This window comes from Hippocampus bargibanti, linkage group LG11 (genome assembly GCF_051943395.1).
Source record: "Hippocampus bargibanti isolate YZ-2025 linkage group LG11, ASM5194339v1, whole genome shotgun sequence".
NCBI classification, from domain to species: Eukaryota; Metazoa; Chordata; class Actinopteri; order Syngnathiformes; family Syngnathidae; genus Hippocampus; species Hippocampus bargibanti.
This window is the reverse complement of record NC_142744.1, coordinates 2,594,958-2,615,000: the sequence shown is the minus strand read 5'-3', so window position 1 is coordinate 2,615,000 and position 20,043 is coordinate 2,594,958. Positions and strand designations below refer to the sequence as shown.

Below are 20,043 nucleotides of genomic sequence, written 5' to 3'. Positions count from 1 at the left end.
ATAAAAATAATAATAATACATTTAATTGCTAAGTGCCTTTCAAAACTGTCAAGGACACTTTACAGTCACAGGATTTTTTTTGTGCGGGTGAGCAGCGGCAGCCATTCGCGCCGGCGTTCACTTTACCCGGAAGTAACACAGCAGCAAAGTTATGAAAGGAAAGAAAGGAAACAAACAAAAAAATAATAATATTTAAGAAAATAAATGACTAAAAATATAAAATAAATAATGTTTCATTGAATTGCCCGACTTTGAATTTGACAAAAAAAGGTTGCTTTTAAATTTTGTTTTCACTCAGTGACAATATTGATCATTTCTTAAAGCGCTATAGAAATCAATATGTATTGTATTGTATTGAAACACTTGATATGGAGACAACAAAACAGCACTCACCCCAAAATGCATCTCGTGCTTCATCGCAGGTTTGGTTCAAGAACCGGCGGGCCAAGTTCCGCAAGAAGCAACGAAGCCTCCAAAAGGAGCAGCTGCAAAAACAGAAGGAAACAAGCGTTGAAGGAGCAACAGAGAAGGAGGACGCCCCTGCACCTTCCCCAACCGTCGTCCTTCCTGACCCCCACTTACCTCCATCCACCTCCGCCTCTCTGGACGCAGAAAGTCCAGAGGGATCGCGTCCGGTTCCGCCGGACGTGGAACTGAACGTCACGTCGGCCGAGCAGTCCGGAAGCGAGTCCGCCGCGGAGGATATCGGCACAGATAAGGAGGAGGAGAGTAAATGTCAGCACAGCGAAAGAGCCATGACACCTGGGGACATGTCTTCACCCTGTAGAAGACTCAGTCCAAAAGCTGGTGAGAAGAACATGCACATCACTGGTGTCCAAGTCAAGGCCCTGGGGTCAAATCTGGCCCGCTATATCATTTTATTCTGCTCGCGAAAGCAAATCAAACTTGGGAAATTACATACTGATCTATTAAGCTAGCTAGCTACCTAGCTCTCTTTCTATTCAGCGAGGTGGCTAATCCTTTATATCGACTAGTGTCAAAGTAAAGGCCCTGGGGCCAAATCTGGCCCGTCACATCATTTTATTCGGCCCGCGAAAGCAAATCAAATTTGGGAAATTCCATGCTCATCTATCAAGCAAGCGAACGACTTAGCTAGCTAGCTCTCATTCTATTCAGCGAGCTAGCTAATCCCTTACATCACTGGTGTCAAAGTCATGTAACTCAAATAGATAGAAAGTACAGTAAAGTCTCGTTATATCGATATCGGATATATCGATAGTCCGGTTATATCGATATTTTTTCGGACTCCCTTGAATATCGATATAACGAGACTTTACTGTAATTGAAATAGATAGAAAGCTAGCTAGCTAAGAAATAGCTACTACTAATTTAAAACAGATTCTTATTTTACAGACAGTGTATTGTCGGTGATAAGAATCTGTTTTAAATTAGATATCAAGTAGACAGGATGAACTTGAATACAACTATTATAGCTACTACTACTACTACTACTACTACTACTACTACTAATAATAATAATAATAATAATAATAATAATACATTTCATTTACAAGCAGTCTTCAAAACTCTAAATTACAAGATCAAGTCTTAATTACAGTGATACCTCGGTTTACGAACCCCTTGGCTTACGAACGTTAAATTTATGGAAATTTTACCTTGGGATACAAACTCTACCTTGGCATACAAACTTTTTTCATACCATAGCACATTTATTACACACAAAATAAGGTATATTTTGTGTAGTTTTAATGCTTAGAAAATTAGAAAGTAGAAAATTATGTGACCTGGGAACGGATTATTCTCATTATAGTGGTTTCCTATGGGAAATTAATTTTTGGGATACACACTGATTCACAATTTTTGTGTGTGTGTGTACAGACTCACCTGTCGTTTCTCCCTCCGCGACGACCTCCTCGTCCAGCAGCAACGTCGGCGGTCCGCTCCCCCACAACCACTCGTACTCCTCGTCCCCGCTGAGCCTGTTTCGCCTGCAGGAGCAATTCCGCCAGCACATGGCGGCCACCAACAACCTGGTGCACTACCCGGCTTTTGACCTGGCCGCCCCGTCTTCGCTTCCCTACCTGGGGATGAACGTCAACATGCCGCCGGCGCCGTTGGGTAGCCTGCCTTGTCAGTCTTACTACCAGTCGTTGTCCCATCACGCCCAGCAGGTTTGGAACAGCCCCTTGCTGCAAGCCTCCGCCGCGGGGGGGATGAGCGGCCATAATAGCAAGACCACCAGCATCGAGAACTTGCGGTTGAGGGCCAAGCAGCATGCCGCCTCCTTGGGATTGGACGCCTTGTCCAATTGAAGAGTTCCGCTTGGACGCTCAGAGGCTATTTTGGTTTACAGACGATCATTTGAAATTTTGGTTCAGCATCATGAAATTTCACATTTACTTTCGCGGGCCGAACTATAGATGTGGCGGGCCAGATTTGGCCCCCGGGCCTTGGCTTTCACATCCATTGGCATATGCGTACCAAATGATCATTTGTGGCCACAAAAAAAAGGTATTATATGCCTATAAAATACTATTTTGTGACCATGAAATATGTATTACATGCACAAAAAATAATTTGTGTCCATGGTAAAAAGTACAGTAAAGTCTGGTTATATCGATAGTACTGCTTATTACGATACTATTTCTATGAACGCAAGGAGAAAATGTACATGCCGCAGGATCGGATATATCGACAGTCCGGTTATATCGATATTTTTTTCCGACTCCCGAGAATATCGCTATAACGAGACTTTACTGTATAACATGCACAAAATAATTTACAGCTACAAACTAGCTGTAGCGTCACACTGCAAATCAAGTACACCTCCACTGGTATAGCTCGACGCTAATGCTTACAAACTGGTATCATTGAATTTTTATTTTACACGAGGGATGAGCTATAAAAGGCTTTTTTGGGGGGTTGGGGGGTCAACTCCCGCAGCCCCACCGCACGACTGACACTTTAAAAACAAATGGATCCATAAATAAGGGAAATATGAATTGACTTCTTCGCACTTCAGACATTGGAAAAAAGAAAAAAAAATGGTGGGTCATATAACACACATTCACACACATTATTTTAATATGTGAAATATAAAATCTATCTGAATAAATGTAAAAAAATGGACGATGTTCTAAAACGGATGTACTCCTTTAAGTCCTTTTCGCTGTAAGATTATACAGGCAACATCTGACTTACGACCGAGTTCCGTTCCGACTAAACGGTCGTAAGTCGAAATGGTCGTAAGTCGAAATCCATTCAAAATGTTGAATAGAGACTCGGAGGCTAAATGACTGGCAAACTCTCCCTCTTGAAATGTTAAAAATAGGGTCTGGAGGTCGTAAGTAGGAGTGGTCGTAAGTCGGATGTTACCTGAATTTGCTGTTACTGTCTATTGTACAAGCCCCGCCTCCTACCTTGTCTTGGTCCACAATTTGGTCCAGTGGTATGTGCTAGTAAATTAGAATGTTCAATTGTGGAGGACAAATGTTTTCTTTCGTCTTCCGAAAAAAAAGTGTAGACTGAGTGTTATTAAAAAATATCTGTAAATAAATAAATAAAAACTTGCCTGAAGATGTTTAAACTGAAAACGGGATTTAATTGTTTTTATTCTTCAATTGAAAGGAAATTAGGAGTGTTATCACAATGATTCATTCAGCCCAAGATGTAAATCGATATGAAGAACTTTAGCGTTTCACGAAATTTTTTAGCCAAGTTTAAGAAATTAGTTGTCACACTTCACATTTTTTAAAAACTGTCATTTTTTTACATTATATAATGCACTTTATGACATTAAATGCAGTGGTGGTGGGATATATATATATATATATATATATATATATATATATATATATATATATATATATATATATATATATATATATATATCAGGCTCCACAATCAACAGCTATCAACTCGGCTAAACAGCACACAATTGATGAGGAACTAGATAAAATTATCGCAGAAAAAGCACCTAAAAGGGATCATTCGTCAAAATGGTGAAAGAAGAAAGTTACGTTCTTCATCAAGTGTTTAATGCTGAGGAAACCGGCCACTCCGTTCCATCAAGCCATCAACGACCATCACATCGGTAAATAAAACCCCTTTATTATACAGTACAGTTCATTTCTTTAATTATAATACCATAGCACATTTATTACACATAAAATAAGGTATATTTCGTGGAGTTTTAAGGCTTAGAAAATTACAAAATTATGTTTTATGTGGACCTGGGAACGGATTATTCTCATTTGAATGGTTTCCTATGGGAAATTATTTTTCGGGATACACACTTTTCGCCTTACACACTGTCTGGGAACCAATTAAGTTCGTAAGCCAAGGTATCACTGTATCTAAAGCAAAAGAAAATCTTCCCATGAGTGAAAAGTGCTTTGAATAAAATCAAGAAATAAATCAAGGGAGGGCAGAGTAGGGGTGGTAGGGGGCATAAGCCGTCCCCAATGAATAAGCAGGCCATTATCCCAAAGAATGACAGCCTGGGGGCGGTGATTACGCTGCTATTATATCTTTAACAGCATGGTTTGTCAAAATAGCCCCCCCTTCGACACACCCCGCCGCCGCTTCTGCGCCGCTAACGAAACACAAGCACATTTGAGGGACATTGGGACGTCTACAAAATGCGGCGTGGGCCCTTCCAGCCCAAAACGACATTGCTGCTTCTGCTGTGTCAATAATATTGCTTGGAGCCATTTTGGATATGCTCATGAATTAAACAAAAAGGATAAAATCAAGCTGAGATAATGCGCTGACCAGATTAGCGGCATTAATGGGACTACAACACATCACCCCGACCTTGTTATGTATCATTACATCACATTTATTTTCACTCGTTCACTGCCATTCCCGAATTTGTTCGGGTTTTGTTGTTTTTTTTTTTTTCCTTGTTAAAAGGACTCCCGGCACGACCGTTCAGTGTCGGGTCATTGTTTGTTTTCACCCTTTCAGGTTTGTTTTGTCTCGTCATGTTATACTCATGGTTTTGTTTGCTACTTTGGACCTTTGTGTTCTGATGACGTTTTTTTGAGATGTTGTTCTTAAAACTCAATATTGAACTAAAACTCAATATTTGAAGTAAAACTCAATTCGTTCGGCTTTAGTTTTTTCTTGCTTGGGTGCCGATAAAGCGCTGGCCAGACCTCTGGCAATGTTGTTTTTTTTCCTCCCACGAGGGGACAGCATTTGCCTTTTGTCCATGTTAGTACTTTGTTCTAGCTTCAGCTGTTGTTAAAGCACTATATTAATCAATATTTATAAATTGTCTTGTATTTTGTACAGCTGCCCCCATATCAAGCTCAGATAACTCCAGACCCATATAACTTAGGAATTAACTTTTTTTTCTGATTAAAAGAAGAGAACCCAAGGTTTCTAACACTGAAGTGAATAATAATAATAATAATAATAATAGTAATAATAATAAATGTAATTTATAAGTGTCTTTCAAAACTGTGCCATTCTTTGCAGAAGATAAATAAAATATGCCTTTGATTAGTATTATGATAATAATGATTATTGGGTTGAGTGAACGCCGGCGCGTGTGGCTGCCGCCGCTCACCTGCAGAAAAAATATCCTGTGACTGTAAAGTGTCCTTGAGAGTTTTGAAAGGCGCTTAGAAATGAAATGTATGTGAGCAGCGGCAGCCACACACGCCATCATTGTATTATATCATTGTATATTATTATGATTATTAGGATTATTATTAATACTAATACATTTCCTCATTAGGGTCGCAGGGCGGGATGAGATGCGCCATTCTTTGCAGAAGATAAATAAAATATGCTTAGAGGAGCTGCTCAAAAGGCAGCCATTTTCACGGCGCCATCTTGAATGTCATCCAAAAACTCAATATTCTGTGGGTCCTGCAATTTGAGTAAAAATGACAAAAACCCTGGCACTGGAGTGGACCCATTTTTGCCCAAAAAGAATGAAAACGTGTTCTTATCCAAGGGCATCCTGACTACACGTGTGATACGATCACATGTCCTTGTTATCCGCCGCCTGTGTAGGTACACGCCATGATTTTCCCCCCAAGAGGCCCGAGAGCTGTTAACAGAACACGAACTAAAGCCCCAAATGTTCTTTGGGTGTCCTCGTGTGCGCACACGCACGCACACGCGTGTCCGCGGGCTAAACAGAGATTGCTAAAGATTGTACTGCTACAGGGTCAAGTGTCCTTGAAGCTGAAACGGGCTGCACAATACACTATTGCAATGTATTTGCATTGGATTTTGTACAGCCGCCCCCATTTCAATCTCAGATAACTCCAGACCCATATCACTTGGGAATTAACTGTTTGTTTCTGAAGAAAGAAGAAATCAAAGGTTTCTAACCCTGTATTGAATGTTTATGTAGTCGTACATCTCAATAGACTGTGGGTCTATTCCTGACGTGACGTCACTGAAGGAACGCCCCTGACCGAGAAAGCGACACACAATGCATTTTGGGTACTTTGTTTGGTCTGAAGACTTCGTGTTGATCCATGTTAAAAGGAAAAAACATAAATAACGCGATGGTGAATCGTTGTGTGTTGCACCAAGACTACTATTTGATACTAGTTGACACAAATTCCCAGCAGACAAATCAGCCCATTTCTAAAGGAGCTTGGGCGCCATCTTGTGCATTTTCTGGGACGCTACATTGGAGTCCCGACGCCTCAAACTGATACAGGAAGTACTTTTTTAATCGATTGCAAACATTTATACTTTCCTCTTCAGAACTATTTGAATGATTTTCATAACTGGATGAGTAACAAGAAAGCATCTTCTCTGAATCTGAAGCCATTGTTTTGATTCTAGAGCAAGGCAAGACGTCCTTGCGTGACGTCACGAACAAGGGGGCGGGACCTTTTGAAACTCGGTCATTTTGAAGTAGTTTTGGGACATTTCAACTCATTTTTATTGGTGTTTTGCATTTGACTAAAAACACCAGCATGCATGTTTTGGGTATCTTAGATGCTATCAAATGTTTTTCCGATGTCAATCAGGAAACAAAAAAAATGGTGTCGGTTGTCCTTGAAGGTTCTAACTATTAGCCAGAAAAAGGAAAAAGTGCCAGCGTTTTAAGAAATCACAGCCGATTGAGAAGGTGACAAGGTCTGCCTGAAAATGATCCTAATCCTGTTTTCCAGCATTCTTTTAGCTCACTGGCACGGCCATTTTGCAGCATATTATGGGAGCTGTCAGCCCCCCCCCCCCCCCCCCCCCCCCCGGGAAATCCCTCTAATAGTGCGCAGTGGTCAGATACACATCAAAGCGCCCCTGGAAAGCGCCTGCAGGAACAGGGAGGGGGGACGACGACAATCTGGATTCACAGCTGCAAGGCTTAAACACGAGTAAACAAGACCTAACGGTACGCTAAAGTACCTCACTTTGGGTTTTTTTTGGAAGTAATGATACAGAAAAGTTAGAGAGAGAAGCATAAAAGAACAACAGGTAGTTGAACTGCATTCTTAGCTAGCCCTCCATTAGTTCCAGCTCATCTTTGATTTTCTTCTCGTCTTTTTCTTTCTTTCTTTTGCCTAAACACCCCTGACTGCCATCTAGTCCCTGCGGGGCTAATCTTCTTAGAGAGAAGAAAACATTCTATTCTATCGCTCTCTAATCTGGTTTTAGACTAAATTTACGGTTGCGTTTCCAATGTGGGCCTGTGAAAAAAAGACGGAGGCATTGTTTAAAAAAAAAAATGTCGCTACATTAGGAGAATTTCTCTTTGTACAATGAAAAACAGACGACAAAATGACAAACGCGTTTTTACCATCTATTTGCTATCTATTAGCTATCTGGTCATCTAGCTGGCTATCGAGGTGGCTATCTATTAGCTGGCTATCTATCTAGCTAGCTAATTAGCTATCTATTACCTATCAATTAGATGGCTAGCTAGCTTTTTATCTATTTGAGTTATTCCGGGTTGAGTGAACGCTGGCTATATAGCAAGCTATTACCTATCAATTAGCTGGCTAGCTAGCTTTCTATCTATTAGCTGGATAGCTATCTAGCTGTCTAGCTAGGTAGCTATCTATTAGCTAGCTGGTTAGCTTTCTATCTATTTGAGGTATTCCGGATTGAGTGAACGCTGGCAATCTAGCTAGCTATTTATTACCTATCAATTAGCTGGCTAGCTAGCTTTCTATCTATTAGCTGGCTATCTAGCTGGCTATCTATCTAGTTATCTATTAGCTAGGTGGTTAGCTTTCTATCTATTTGAGTTATTCCGGATTTAGTGAAGGCTGGCCATCTAGCTAGCTATCTATTATCCATCAATTAGCTGGCTAGCTAGCTTTCTATCTATTAGCTGGCTATCTATCTAGCTATCTATTAGCTAGCTGGTTAGCTTTCTATTTGAGTGATTCCGATTTAGTGAAGGCTGGCCATCTAGCTAGCTATCTATTATCTATCAATTAGATGGCTAGCTAGCTTTCTATCTATTAGCTGGCTATCTATCTAGTTATCTATTAGCTAGCTGGTTAGCTTTCTATCTATTTGAGTGATTCCGATTTAGTGAAGGCTGGCCAACTAGCTAGCTATCTATTATCTATCAATTAGCTGGCTAGCTAGCTTTCTATCTATTAGCTGGCTATCTATTAGCTAGCTGGTTAGCTTTCTATCTATTTGAGTTATTCCGGATTTAGTGAAGGATGGCCATCTAGCTAGCTATCTATTATCTATCAATTAGCTGGCTAGCTATCTATCTGGCTATCTAGGTAGCTATCTGGTTAGCTTTCTATCTGAGTTATTCCGGATTGAGTGAACGCTGGCCATCTAGCTATCTATCTATCTAAACACAAAAATAAATATATGCATAAAGAAATATATAAAGAAATATATAAATGAATAAATACATAAATACACACATACATAGATAAATGAGTGGATAAATACATACATAGATATGAAAGAATATATTAGATAATTAATGAATGAACAAATATATAAATTAGTTCAATAAAAAATATATAATATATATGGAAATGAATAAACAAATGGTTAAATAGATAAATAAACACATAAATAAATGAGTGAATAAATAAATACATAAATAAATGAGTGAATAAGTAAATAAATAAATACGAATGAATATATTAGATAATCAATGAACAAATAAATAAAACCATCATATTTGTTGTTGTTTTTTTTTTTTTTTAATACACGGCATACGTCTATCAACAGCAGGCTTATTGACAAGCGACTGAACCGCACAGCGGCTCATTGGCCAATTCCATAAAGTCAAAACGGGCGGAAAAAGGAGCGCTAACGGATTTCTAACAGCCTGTCGTCTCTTGAGTATCAAAAGATGTAAATTCATACAAGGGCCCACAGGGAAACACATATTTACAATACGTTTAGGTAATCACAAGAGATGTGAACGGCCGAGATGAAAACAGTCAATACCCCTCCTAAAAAAAAAATAATATATTTTTTTTATGTGTCATTAATTCCCTCAGCATTCTCCAATACATCCCCCTTTTGTACTGGCGGTAAGACAGTAATCACTCACAATCGCTACGATAATTATCTGCACTCATCTGTGGAATGAAACAAAAAATAAGGGGTCGGGGCGGGCGGGGCGGAGACATCCCATTTTAGCTCTCCGCCTCTTAAATGTTCATCTGGGAGAAAATCGTGTCTCGTCCAATGTGGATGGGAGTGCTTGGAGAAGCTTAATGATAGCAGTCAGTTCGATGACACTAGCGTAGCCTGCTCGTTAGACAAATATATATACACACACACACACACACACACACACACACACACACCTTTTTCATGGTACATTGCCTGGGTTGGCGAGAACATAAAGGGTCATCTGCGGTGTGATGGGGAAAAAAATACGCAGTCCACATTAGGGTCCATTTCAACTCAATGCAAACTAAAGTCCATGCGACGCTCCAATGCCAAGCGGTCAAATAAAAATAATAATAATAATAATAATAATAATACATTTAATTTTACAAGCGCCTTTCTAAACACCTAATGACATTTTACAATAAAAACAACAATACATAAACCCATGAATAAAACGATAAATAATAAAATAGCAGGTTTTGAGGTGGGATTTGAAAGTAGGAATATTACGGATATTGGGTGGAAGTGAGATCCAGAGTTTGGGAGCAGGGCGGCTGAAAGCTCTGCACCCCATCGTGGTGAGACGGGCAGAGGGCATACAGAGGTGGAGGGAGGATGAGGGTCTGAAATAAGGAAGTCATCGCCTTTTCTTTGCATGCTCGTTATGATTTCCTGCGACATTATCGGGCAGATATCGTCTTTAACAGGCGAGCAAAAAATATTATATATAATATATATTAAATATATATTAAATATATATTCATTCATTCATTCATGTATTTATTCATTCATTCATTCATTCATGTATTTATTCATTCATTCATTCATTCATTCATTCATTCATTCATTCATTCATTCATGTATTCATTCATTTCATACCTGTCAACCTGTAATAAACTGACCTTACTAACGGTTACTGATGTATCCGTTCATGTATTCATTCATTCATGTCTTCATTTATTTATTCATTCATTCATTTATTCATGTATTCATTCATTCATGTATTCATTCATTTCATACCTGTCAACCTGTAAGAAACTGACCTTACTAATGGTTACTGATGTATTCGTTCATGTATTCATTCATTCATGTCTTCATTTATTCATGTCTTCATTTATTTATTCATTCATTCGTTTATTCATGTATTCATTCATTCATTCATTCATTTAGTCATTTATTTATTCATTCATTTATTTATTTATTTCATACCTGTCAACCTGTGAGAAACTGACCTTACTAACGGTTACTGATGTATTCGTCATGTATTCATTCATTCATGTCTTCATTCATTCATTTATTCATGTGTTCATTTATTTATTCATTTATTCATGTATTCATTCATTAATGTATTCATTTATTTATTCATTTAGTCAGTCATTTATTTATTCATTCATTCATTCACTCACTCATTCATTCATTTATTTATTTCATACCTGTCAACCTGCGAGAAACTGACTGACCTTACTAACGGTTGAATTTTTCATTGCTGACTGGAAAAAAACGTGTGTGTGTGTGTGTGTGTGTGTGTGTGTGTGTAATATTTCAACTTTGAGAGAGGGCTTTTAGTGCCCTCTAGTGGCCAAAGAATATATCATACAAAATCCGTTTGACAATTGTTTGGTTGACAAAACAACGAATCGTAATCAAATTGGAATGAAAAAAATAATGAAGCTTAATTGTTAACCTAAAAAAAGTACTGTTTTCATCATAACAGCCAATGTTTAAATACAGAAACACAGTTCGCCTCTCCGTCATAAATGAGACATTTTATTCTTTGAATGTGTATTTATTTTTGTAAGTCACTCCAATTATGATGTCGTTTAAACATTAATATGGCGCTTCAAAACAAGAATATACAAACTTCAATGTTTCAATTAACTCATTCACTGCCAGACGAAAATGTGCAAAAATGTGTTCACTCCAGTGCCAGGGTTTTTGTCATTGGTACTCAAATTCCCGGACCCACAAAATATTGAGTTTTAAGACTACATAAACATTCAATGCAGTGTAAAAAAAAAAAACTTAGACGCTCTTCTTTCATCAGAAAAAAAGAGTTAATGAGTAAATTACATGGGTCTGGAGTTATATGAGCTTGAAATGAGGACGGCTGTCCAAAATACAATGGTTTATATAACGCTTTAACAATAGCTGAAACTGGAAGAAAAGCGCTAACATGGGAAAAAAAAGGGAAATTTTCCCCCCTTGTGGAAGTAAAAAAACATTGCCAGAGGTCTGGCCAGCGTTTTATCGGCACCCCAGCGAGAAAAAAAACAAAACCCGAACAAATTCAGGAATGGCAGTGAATGAGTTAATTGAGACTCTCCAATGGGATTTGAAAAACAATCTTCTTGGATACGACTTAGTTGTACTATCGATTTGGATCAAATTAACTGTACGTGGATCAAAAACATTGGGGAAAAGGAAAACATGCATTCTTATGAATGACTATTGGTGGGTTTTATTTGTAAATGTCATTAGCAATAAATCCAGTCATTCTTTTACCAACCACGAGAGGGAGCCATAGTACCACTATTGCTAATCATGCAACACAGAATCCTGGCAGCTATTTTATTATTATTATTATTATTTATTGATTGATTGATTGTCACTATTTTGAACTCTCATAAGATATCGGCGCCTTTATGGGCCAATAAAGTTTTCTGTGTATTGAATTTTACGACTGTTATCTTTCCGCAAGGATAGTGGATGGAAGTTAAATAATAATAATAATAATAATAATAATAATAATAATACATTTTACAGGTAACATCCGACTTACGATCGAGTTGCGTTCCGACCAAACGGTCGTAAGTCAAAATTGGTCGTAAGTCGAAATACATTCAAAATGTTGAATAGAGGCTCGTAGGCTATTTGTCAGATACGACCGTCAGATACGACCGTCAGACACTGTTGACGAAGACTCGAACCCAGAAAGATTGTTTTTACTGCCGGCAGGAAACGTAGCCATTCATTACAGACGTCTGAATTCTGCAGCCAAGCTATTTATTGAGAGTATATGCAAATTTAAGTTTACGTAGTTTTCTTGATTAGAATACCAGGCCCCTGGAACGTTCCGAGCCCCAAAAGCTATCAGCAATATAACATTGTCTTTCCCATGAACTGATAAATTTGTAACCAGGCTAATGAGCTCTTCCTGCGCAGGATTTTCAAGTCGTAAATAACTTCGGTGATGAAGGAATATCCCAAGTCCTAAATTCTGCGTAAGTCCAGATCTCTTCGATGAAGCTGACGGTTTAACTTGCTGCGTCTGCTGAAAATTGTCGTACGGGTTGCCGGCCTGCTCGCGTGTTGCGGTGCCAGGCGTGTAATTAAAATTGTAAAAATATAGTCTGGAGGTCGTGGTCGCAAGTACGGGTGGTTGTAAGTCGAGTTGGTCGTAAATCGGATTTCACCTGTATTTTTAAGCGCCTTATAATGTAATGCAGCTAGGTTCATTTAGTGGCCAAATAAACACACTCTAGGACAGTCTTTTGAGTTTGCACATATAAATAGGTCCGAAATTAGCAGCTAAATGAGGGATGACCAGCTCACCCAGTTGGACATCGGAAGCGAAGTGAAAAGTATTCCGGAACATTTGCGCCAATGGCCGCAGGTCAACCACCTAGAAAGGGAGAAACTACAGTCAAGTCCAAAGATAGATTTAAACCAGACAGTGGTGGAGCAGCAAGGCCTGCAAGGCCTTCTCTGCTGGCCTAGAAATGTCTGAATGACAAACTTAACATTTTGTCCATGAATTGTTATGAAATCATTCCAAATTGTCTTTCAGTTTCCTTTCATTGCTTTTCTTTCCCCTGTTGTGCTGCTTTCAGATGTGTGTTTTCGTATTTAAGCATTGAACCAATCACATTTCAGCAATCGTTTGTGACCAGGGTCAGAAATCGACCAGGATGCATTGAATTGGCTTGAAAATTGGAATTTCACTAGTCTGCTTTGCTTTCGCGGGCCGAATAAAATGATGTGGCGGGTTGGATTTGGCCCCCGGGCCTTGACTTTGACAACTGTGCTATACATCCTTGGTTTTTTTTTCATGCCAAAAACGCCTTATTATGTATGATTGGGTTATTTTTTGTGTCAAAAACTGGAATTTCCCAAGTTTGCTTTGCTTTCGCGGGCCGAATAAAATGATGTGGAGGACCAGATTTGGCCCCCGGGCCTTGATTTAACACCTGTGCGATACATCCTTATTTCTTTGATGCTAAAAACGCCTTATTATGTATGATTGGGTTATTTTTTGTGTCAAAAACTGGAATTTCCCAAGTTTGCTTTGCTTTCGCGGGCCGAATAAAATGATGTGGCCGGCCGGATTTGGCCCCCGGGTCTTGATTTAACACCTGTGCGATACACCCTTATTTCTTTGATGCTAAAAATGCCTTATTATACATGATTGTTTTTTTTTGTGACAAAAATTGGAATTTCCCAAGTTTGCTTTGCTTTCGCGGGCCGAATAAAATGACGTGGCGGGCCAGATTTAGCCCCCGGGCCTTGACTTTGACAACCGTGCTAATCATCCTTGTTTTTTTTTTTCGTGACAAAAACGCCTTATTATGCATGATTGGGTTATTTTTTGTGTCAAAAACTGGAATTTCCCAAGTTTGCTTTGCTTTCGCGGGCCGAATAAAATGACGTGGCGGGCCAGATTTAGCCCCCGGGCCTTGACTTTGACAGCCGTGCTAATCATCCTTGTTTTTTTTTTTTCGTGACAAAAACGCCTTATTATGCATGATTGGGTTATTTTTGTGTCAAAAACTGGAATTTCCCAAGTTTGCTTTGCTTTCGCGGGCCGAATAAAATGATGTGGAGGACCAGATTTGTCCCCCGGGCCTTGATTTAACACTGTGCGATAAAATTTCTTTTGCTAAAAACGCCTTATTATGTATGATTGGGTTATTTTTTGTGTCAAAAACTGGAATTTCCCAAGTTTGATTTGCTTTCGCGGGCCGAATAAAATGATGTGGTGGACCAGATTTGGCCCCCAGGCCTTGACTTTGACACCATTTAAATCAGGTGGGTTTGACTGGAAGTGATCGAAAACAAGCAAAATATGGCTCCTAGAGGACCCAGAGTAGCCGACACCCTTGACTTGTACTGACCTCAAGATGGATGCCATGATCGTCGCGCGCTAACTGGATGGCTTGCTGGACCACACCAACATTCTGAATGTGAGAAAGTGTGCAGGTGGAGTAAACGATCTCCCCACCGGGACACGCTGCCATCACGCCCGCCCTGCAAGACGACATGTTTGTCTTTAGAATGGGATCATGAAAACCATACTCATTACGGCAAAACCGGAGTACAGTGATACCTCGGCTTACGAATAATTTAGCTCACGAACTTTTCGCCTTACGAATATTAAATATTCTTTCTCTTTGGCATACAAACTAGTTTTCGGCGGACGAAAACAAACCACATAGCGTCACGATGGCTGACGGACACGTTTTTCACACCCCCTCTCTGAGTGCAGATGTGTTTTGTTATCGAGTGGAGTACTTTTGCTATTATGGGACCTAAAAAGACCCCACCACAGGCCACTGATTGCTGAAGAAACAAGAAAATTACGGATGAAAAACGCACACGAACGAGGTGCGCGTTTGTATGACTTCGCGTCCCACTACCAGTATGCTAAGTCGACCATTGCTACGTGTGGCTAACGGTGTTTCTGTATTGTCTCAGACAATAGAAGAGGTTGAAAAACTTCTGTTGATTTGGATTAACGAAAAGCAGCTAGCAGGCACGGCAACTTCACTCGGATATCAAGAGGCAACTACATCTACGACCATCACAAAGGTCAATAAAACGACTTTATTATATAGTACAGTTTATTTTTTTTAATTACAATACAGTAGCACATTTATTATACATAAAATAAGGTCGATTTTGTGTAGTTTTGAGATTATTTAGTAGAAAATCATGTTTTATGGGGACATGGGAACGGATTATTCTCATTTTAATGGTTGCTTATGGGAAATACATGTTTGGCAGACGAACTTTTCGCCTTACACACACTTTCTGGGAACTAATTAAGTTCGTAAGCTGAGATATGACTGTAGTTGGCAGGTATGCGCCTGTACCGACCCGGCGTATAAAAAAATGTCATGTTCTTACAGCAGGAGTTGCAACTGGAGCCGCGGCAATCCTCGCCTCTCGCCCGTTCTACTCTTACTGAATATATTATTGTCGTCCTCCATGAGAGAATGTCGGTCGGTTGTACAAGGAACATCCACCAGGACCTAAAATGAAAGATACGCAGAGTACAAACGTGTGAGCGGTATGATTAGCGAGCATTGAAAGCAATACGTCTGTGTAAGCTCTCAGTCGTACAGGAGTGGTCCATCGGTGAAAAGGTTTCTTCAGCCAACATCTGTACTTCTTTGAAGGCTTCTTATCTAAGAGGCTTCGTCAGCAAACTAAAATATTTTGCCGGTAGTTTCGGCCCTATATATATATATATAATCCCTACTGTCCAGACGTGGCGGTGCCGGACTTTGATATGATTGGTCTCTGCTCTCAGGTTTGGGGGGGGGGAGCAGAGGACCACTCCCTGCGGCTCCAATGATTACAGTAAAGTCTCGTTATATCGATATTCAAGGGAGTCCGAAAAAATATCGATATAACCGCGACTATCGATATATCCGATATCGATATAACGAGACTTTACTGTACTTTTATTGTCCTGACTGATTACTTCTATTGTCCTGCCTGATTATGAGGTCTACGACTTGCCTGATTGCCCCATTTGCTCTGGTATCACCTCATCAGCATAACTAAGCCTCTGTTGCCTAAGAAGTCTGTTGTATGAACGATCCAAATTGAACCAGAGTCTGGACAGTAGGGATATATATATATATAGGGCCAAACCTACCAGCAAAAGATTTTAGTTCGCTGACGAAGCCTCTTGGATAAGAAGCGAAACATCCGACACCTTCAAAGAAGTATAGATGACGGCTAAAGAAAGCTTTTCATCGATTGAAAGCAATGAAAAGATGAACGAACGCCTTACTCGATCAAAAGTATTTCGTTCAATTTCTCCCCATTTGGTGCCGTCGAAGGAAGTGATGCGTAGCTTCTCGCGGGTTAAAAGTTCTTTAGGGATGTAACTTTGGAGCACCTTCTTTAGACGTGATGTCCGTGATATGGACGAGTCATTCAAACACAAAAACCCTAGAAGTGGACAGATGAATGATTTTAATGGTTAATAACACGGCAAGGATTATTTGGATAAATAAGATGTTTGTTTAGTAGCAGATTTAACAGTGTTTTACGCTGTGCAAGTCGGTTTCGCAGTTTTTATTTGTGTTGTCATATTATTTGTTGTTTAATTTTTTTAGTCTTTTGACTTTAGTTTATGTCGATATTAGCAAGAAATATTGTGCTAAGTCAATTCTCTTTGTTTTTCTGTAATACCGTACAATAGCTATCTGGCTGGCTAGCTAGCTAGCTAGCTATTAGCTTGCTAACTAGCTTTCTATCTATTTGTCTTACTATTTTATTTCAGTTACTTCCGGGTTGAGTGAACGCTTGCGCGTGTGTGGCTGCCGCTGCTCACCCACAGAAAAACTGTAAAGCAGGGGTGTCAAAGTCATTTTTTGCCGCGGGCCACATTGTAGTTATGGTTTCCTCTCGAGGGCCGTTATGAATTTGGGGAGGCCATTAGAATGTTTAAAAACCTTCAAATATTACATATAGAGCACACAGCAAATTAATGAATAACTAGTTTTCAAATCTGAAGTCAAAAATAATGACTTTTATTGTGGTTGACATCCAAAAATATGAAATTTTGGCTCAGATTTTAGCAATCGTCATGGAATTTAACAAGTTTGATTTGCTTTCGCGGGCCGAAAAAAAATGATGTGGCGGGCCGGATTTGGCCCGCGGGCCTTGACTTTGACACCTGTGCTGTAAAGTGACTTTGAGAGCTTTGAAAGGTGCTTAAAAATGAAATGTATTATTATTATTATTGACTAATTATGAAGAAAAATAATAAGTCACACATGTCTTTGTGTTGTCATATTGTTTATTTTTTTTTTTTTACTTCAAGATGGCATCCTTAGAGTGGCTGCCTTTCCAGCAGCTCCTTTATTTTGTTTTTCTACTTCTTTCTTTCCTCTTCCTTTCATAATTTTGCTGCCGTAAAATGTAAATGTCACCACTACGAGACGAATAAAGGGATATCATATCCAATCCAATCATTACCCACGTATGATAATTCAGATTGCAATTGAAATATTTTGGGATAAGGTTCAGAAAAAAAATGTAAATTATCTTACCAATGTTGGAGTTCTGCATTAAAGCGAGAGTTTTGCCTCCTGGCGCAGCGCAAAGGTCCAACAGGCTGTGTTCCTCGTGAACATCGAGTGCAAGGCAAGGCAACACTGACGCTGCATCCATCAAGTAGTAGCCCAATAACCCTGACACGTCTGGTCTGAGAGGGGGGGGAGAGGGGGCAAAACAGAAAGGAAACCAAGTCAAAATGCTCGTGACCTTGAATGAACACCACATCGTATGTCATAAATTGTACCTAGCGGGCTTAAAACGTGTGATATCTCCTCTCGGAAAGACGAAACATTTGATGTTCGAGCTGAAGTGTGGTTGCGATAACGGATGCTCCCTGAAAGCATCACGTTGCTGCTCCAAAGGAGTCGAATCAGACTTCTCACTGACTTCTGGCTCTTGTTCCACGCATGCATGATCTGCAGATACAATCAATTGAACATACATAACTAAAAATGCGACCAAAAATCGCAGCATAGAACAGACAGAAAGTATTTTCGACAAAAACGCAAATCCATTGCGACGTCATGGTTTCAATACAGGAAGTGTTTCGCAGTGTTTCAAACTCACCTTTTCTGTCTGTGTCAGTGATAAAATCTCTGCATCCTAGCGATGCGAGATCTTCCATATCGTCATGATAGGAGAAATTATTAATCAGGGCGCCGTACTTTTTCTCTGAAAGCAGGGCCACTCGAACCGATGGCCAGAGCTGCCTCAGCTGACTGCTGTAAGTGACGTCAAAATGTTCCATAGCTATAGTGGTAGGAGGGTATTTGGGACGAGAAGCAGCCTGTCAACATTAAAAAAAAAATGAATTAGAGTACAAACAGTTTTCTAAATAAAAGTACTTAAAAGGACACTGTCAGAAATTAAATGGAGCGCTCAGTCGTTTGGAACTTTACAACATAATACTATAAAGTGTTTCTAAATGTCATCTAAATGTCGCATTACTTTACTATGGTGATTGTTTTGATATTTTGAGATGCAAGTGGCCATGTTTAGAGATGTGTATATTAATTTTGGTGATTTTGGTTTTCTGAACTCAACCGACATTGATCGTTAACTTTTTTCCCCCCAATTACGCGTTTCAGACGGCTGTCCCGACTACATCTAGGTACGCTAGTGACCTATATTCCACCGCGATTGTTTCTGTCCAGTGAACCAAGTGCACTCTGTACTCGCAGTCGGGTATCAATACATTTTTGTGGAGCTCGTAATCGTTTTTCATGGGATTTTCCAAGCGATGCATCTTATGATGACGTATTACATGTTTCCCTCTATGCTGGTTCTTGAAATGGCCGAATACGACAACGAGAAAGGAGGGAAAAAGATGATTGAAGTTTACGCTCTTTTTGCTAACACTGCAGTTTATAAAGGTGCGCAACGTGTATTTTTATAACTCATAGAAGTGGTACAATAGATATTTTACTCCATAACTACCAAGTATCAAGCCAAAAGAAGCATTAGCATATATATTTCTAGAGCTCGCAATTTTCTTTCCTAGTATTCAGTGACAGCCATGTTTTATTTCTGACGAAAATCTCCCTGCATTCGATCGTTGATATTTGCTAATCTATATTTTGAATGTTTTCGTGGGTTGTCTGTTCTTGTTTAGAATTTCGAAAGCTTTCCAATGGTACCTTACTCGTTAGGATCTACCTAAAATTAAGAACTCGGTCACAGATTTTCATTGTTTTAACTGTGCAGAAAATCCCCTCATATTTCGAAAATTAAAAATTCCATTATTTCGTTATTATTTGTCATAGAACAATAATCTATACATCATTTAAAAGCTATTTAAATGAACTTCAATGTGGTATTAGAAATGTGTGATGAATTATTGAATTTTTTTTTGTCACATCCCTACTACATGTCTTAACTTTCGGACTCGTAAGTGACAATTGCATGAATCTATTGCTCGTCAAAGTTATATAGTATGGGTAAAGTTTTACACATACCCATTTCACTTTGACTCGATGCCTTCTAGGCGTGAGACATCTTAAATCTCGAATTTTTTGCATTAAAAGTCTTGCTTCCAAGCGCAGCGCCATTTTTTAGGTACGTCATTTATATCTGTCCGGCGCTAAAATCCTAACAGGACAAATAGGTTCTGGGTGACGTCGCTTAGGAGGCGGAACACTAAAAAAAAAAAAACATAATATCGATATTCAATTGGATGAAAGTAAAGTCGGT

General features: G+C 39.3%; 2 protein-coding genes across 2 annotated transcripts in view; one reads left to right on the top strand and one right to left on the bottom strand.

Annotated features, from left to right (window-relative positions):
- dmbx1a (diencephalon/mesencephalon homeobox 1a) overlaps positions 1-3,642 on the top strand; it is a 10,677-nt gene extending 7,035 nt beyond the window's left edge. Inside the window, exons 4-5 of the mRNA XM_089008109.1 lie at positions 423-807; positions 1,861-3,642. Of these exons, the coding sequence (XP_088864235.1) occupies positions 423-807; positions 1,861-2,294 (819 nt within the window). The 3' untranslated portion in view covers positions 2,295-3,642. The remainder of the gene's footprint in view (positions 1-422; positions 808-1,860) is intronic.
- Positions 3,643-11,278: 7,636 nt separating this feature from the next.
- nsun4 (NOP2/Sun RNA methyltransferase 4) lies at positions 11,279-19,926 on the bottom strand. The gene is made up of 8 exons (XM_089008252.1): positions 19,809-19,926; positions 18,421-18,640; positions 18,098-18,269; positions 17,847-18,001; positions 16,580-16,740; positions 15,685-15,809; positions 14,673-14,805; positions 11,279-13,183 (listed from the first exon to the last, which is right to left on the bottom strand). Exons 1-8 carry the CDS (start codon positions 19,899-19,901, stop codon positions 13,040-13,042), a joined length of 1,203 nt encoding a protein of 400 aa, XP_088864378.1. The 5' UTR covers positions 19,902-19,926; the 3' UTR covers positions 11,279-13,039.
- Positions 19,927-20,043: the final 117 nt, after the last annotated feature.

Bases quoted from the DNA above. Each gene is read 5' to 3' on its own strand.
- nsun4 (XM_089008252.1), bottom strand. From the start codon at position 19,901: ATGGCGCTGCGCTTGGAAGCAAGACTTTTAATGCAAAAAATTCGAGAT. The intron at 15,810-16,579 runs GTAAGGCGTTCG...CTTTCATTTTAG, and splicing joins AACGAAATACTTTTGATCGA to GTCCTGGTGGATGTTCCTTG. The intron at 14,806-15,684 runs GTAAGAACATGA...GTCGTCTTGCAG, and splicing joins CTCCAGTTGCAACTCCTGCT to GGCGGGCGTGATGGCAGCGT.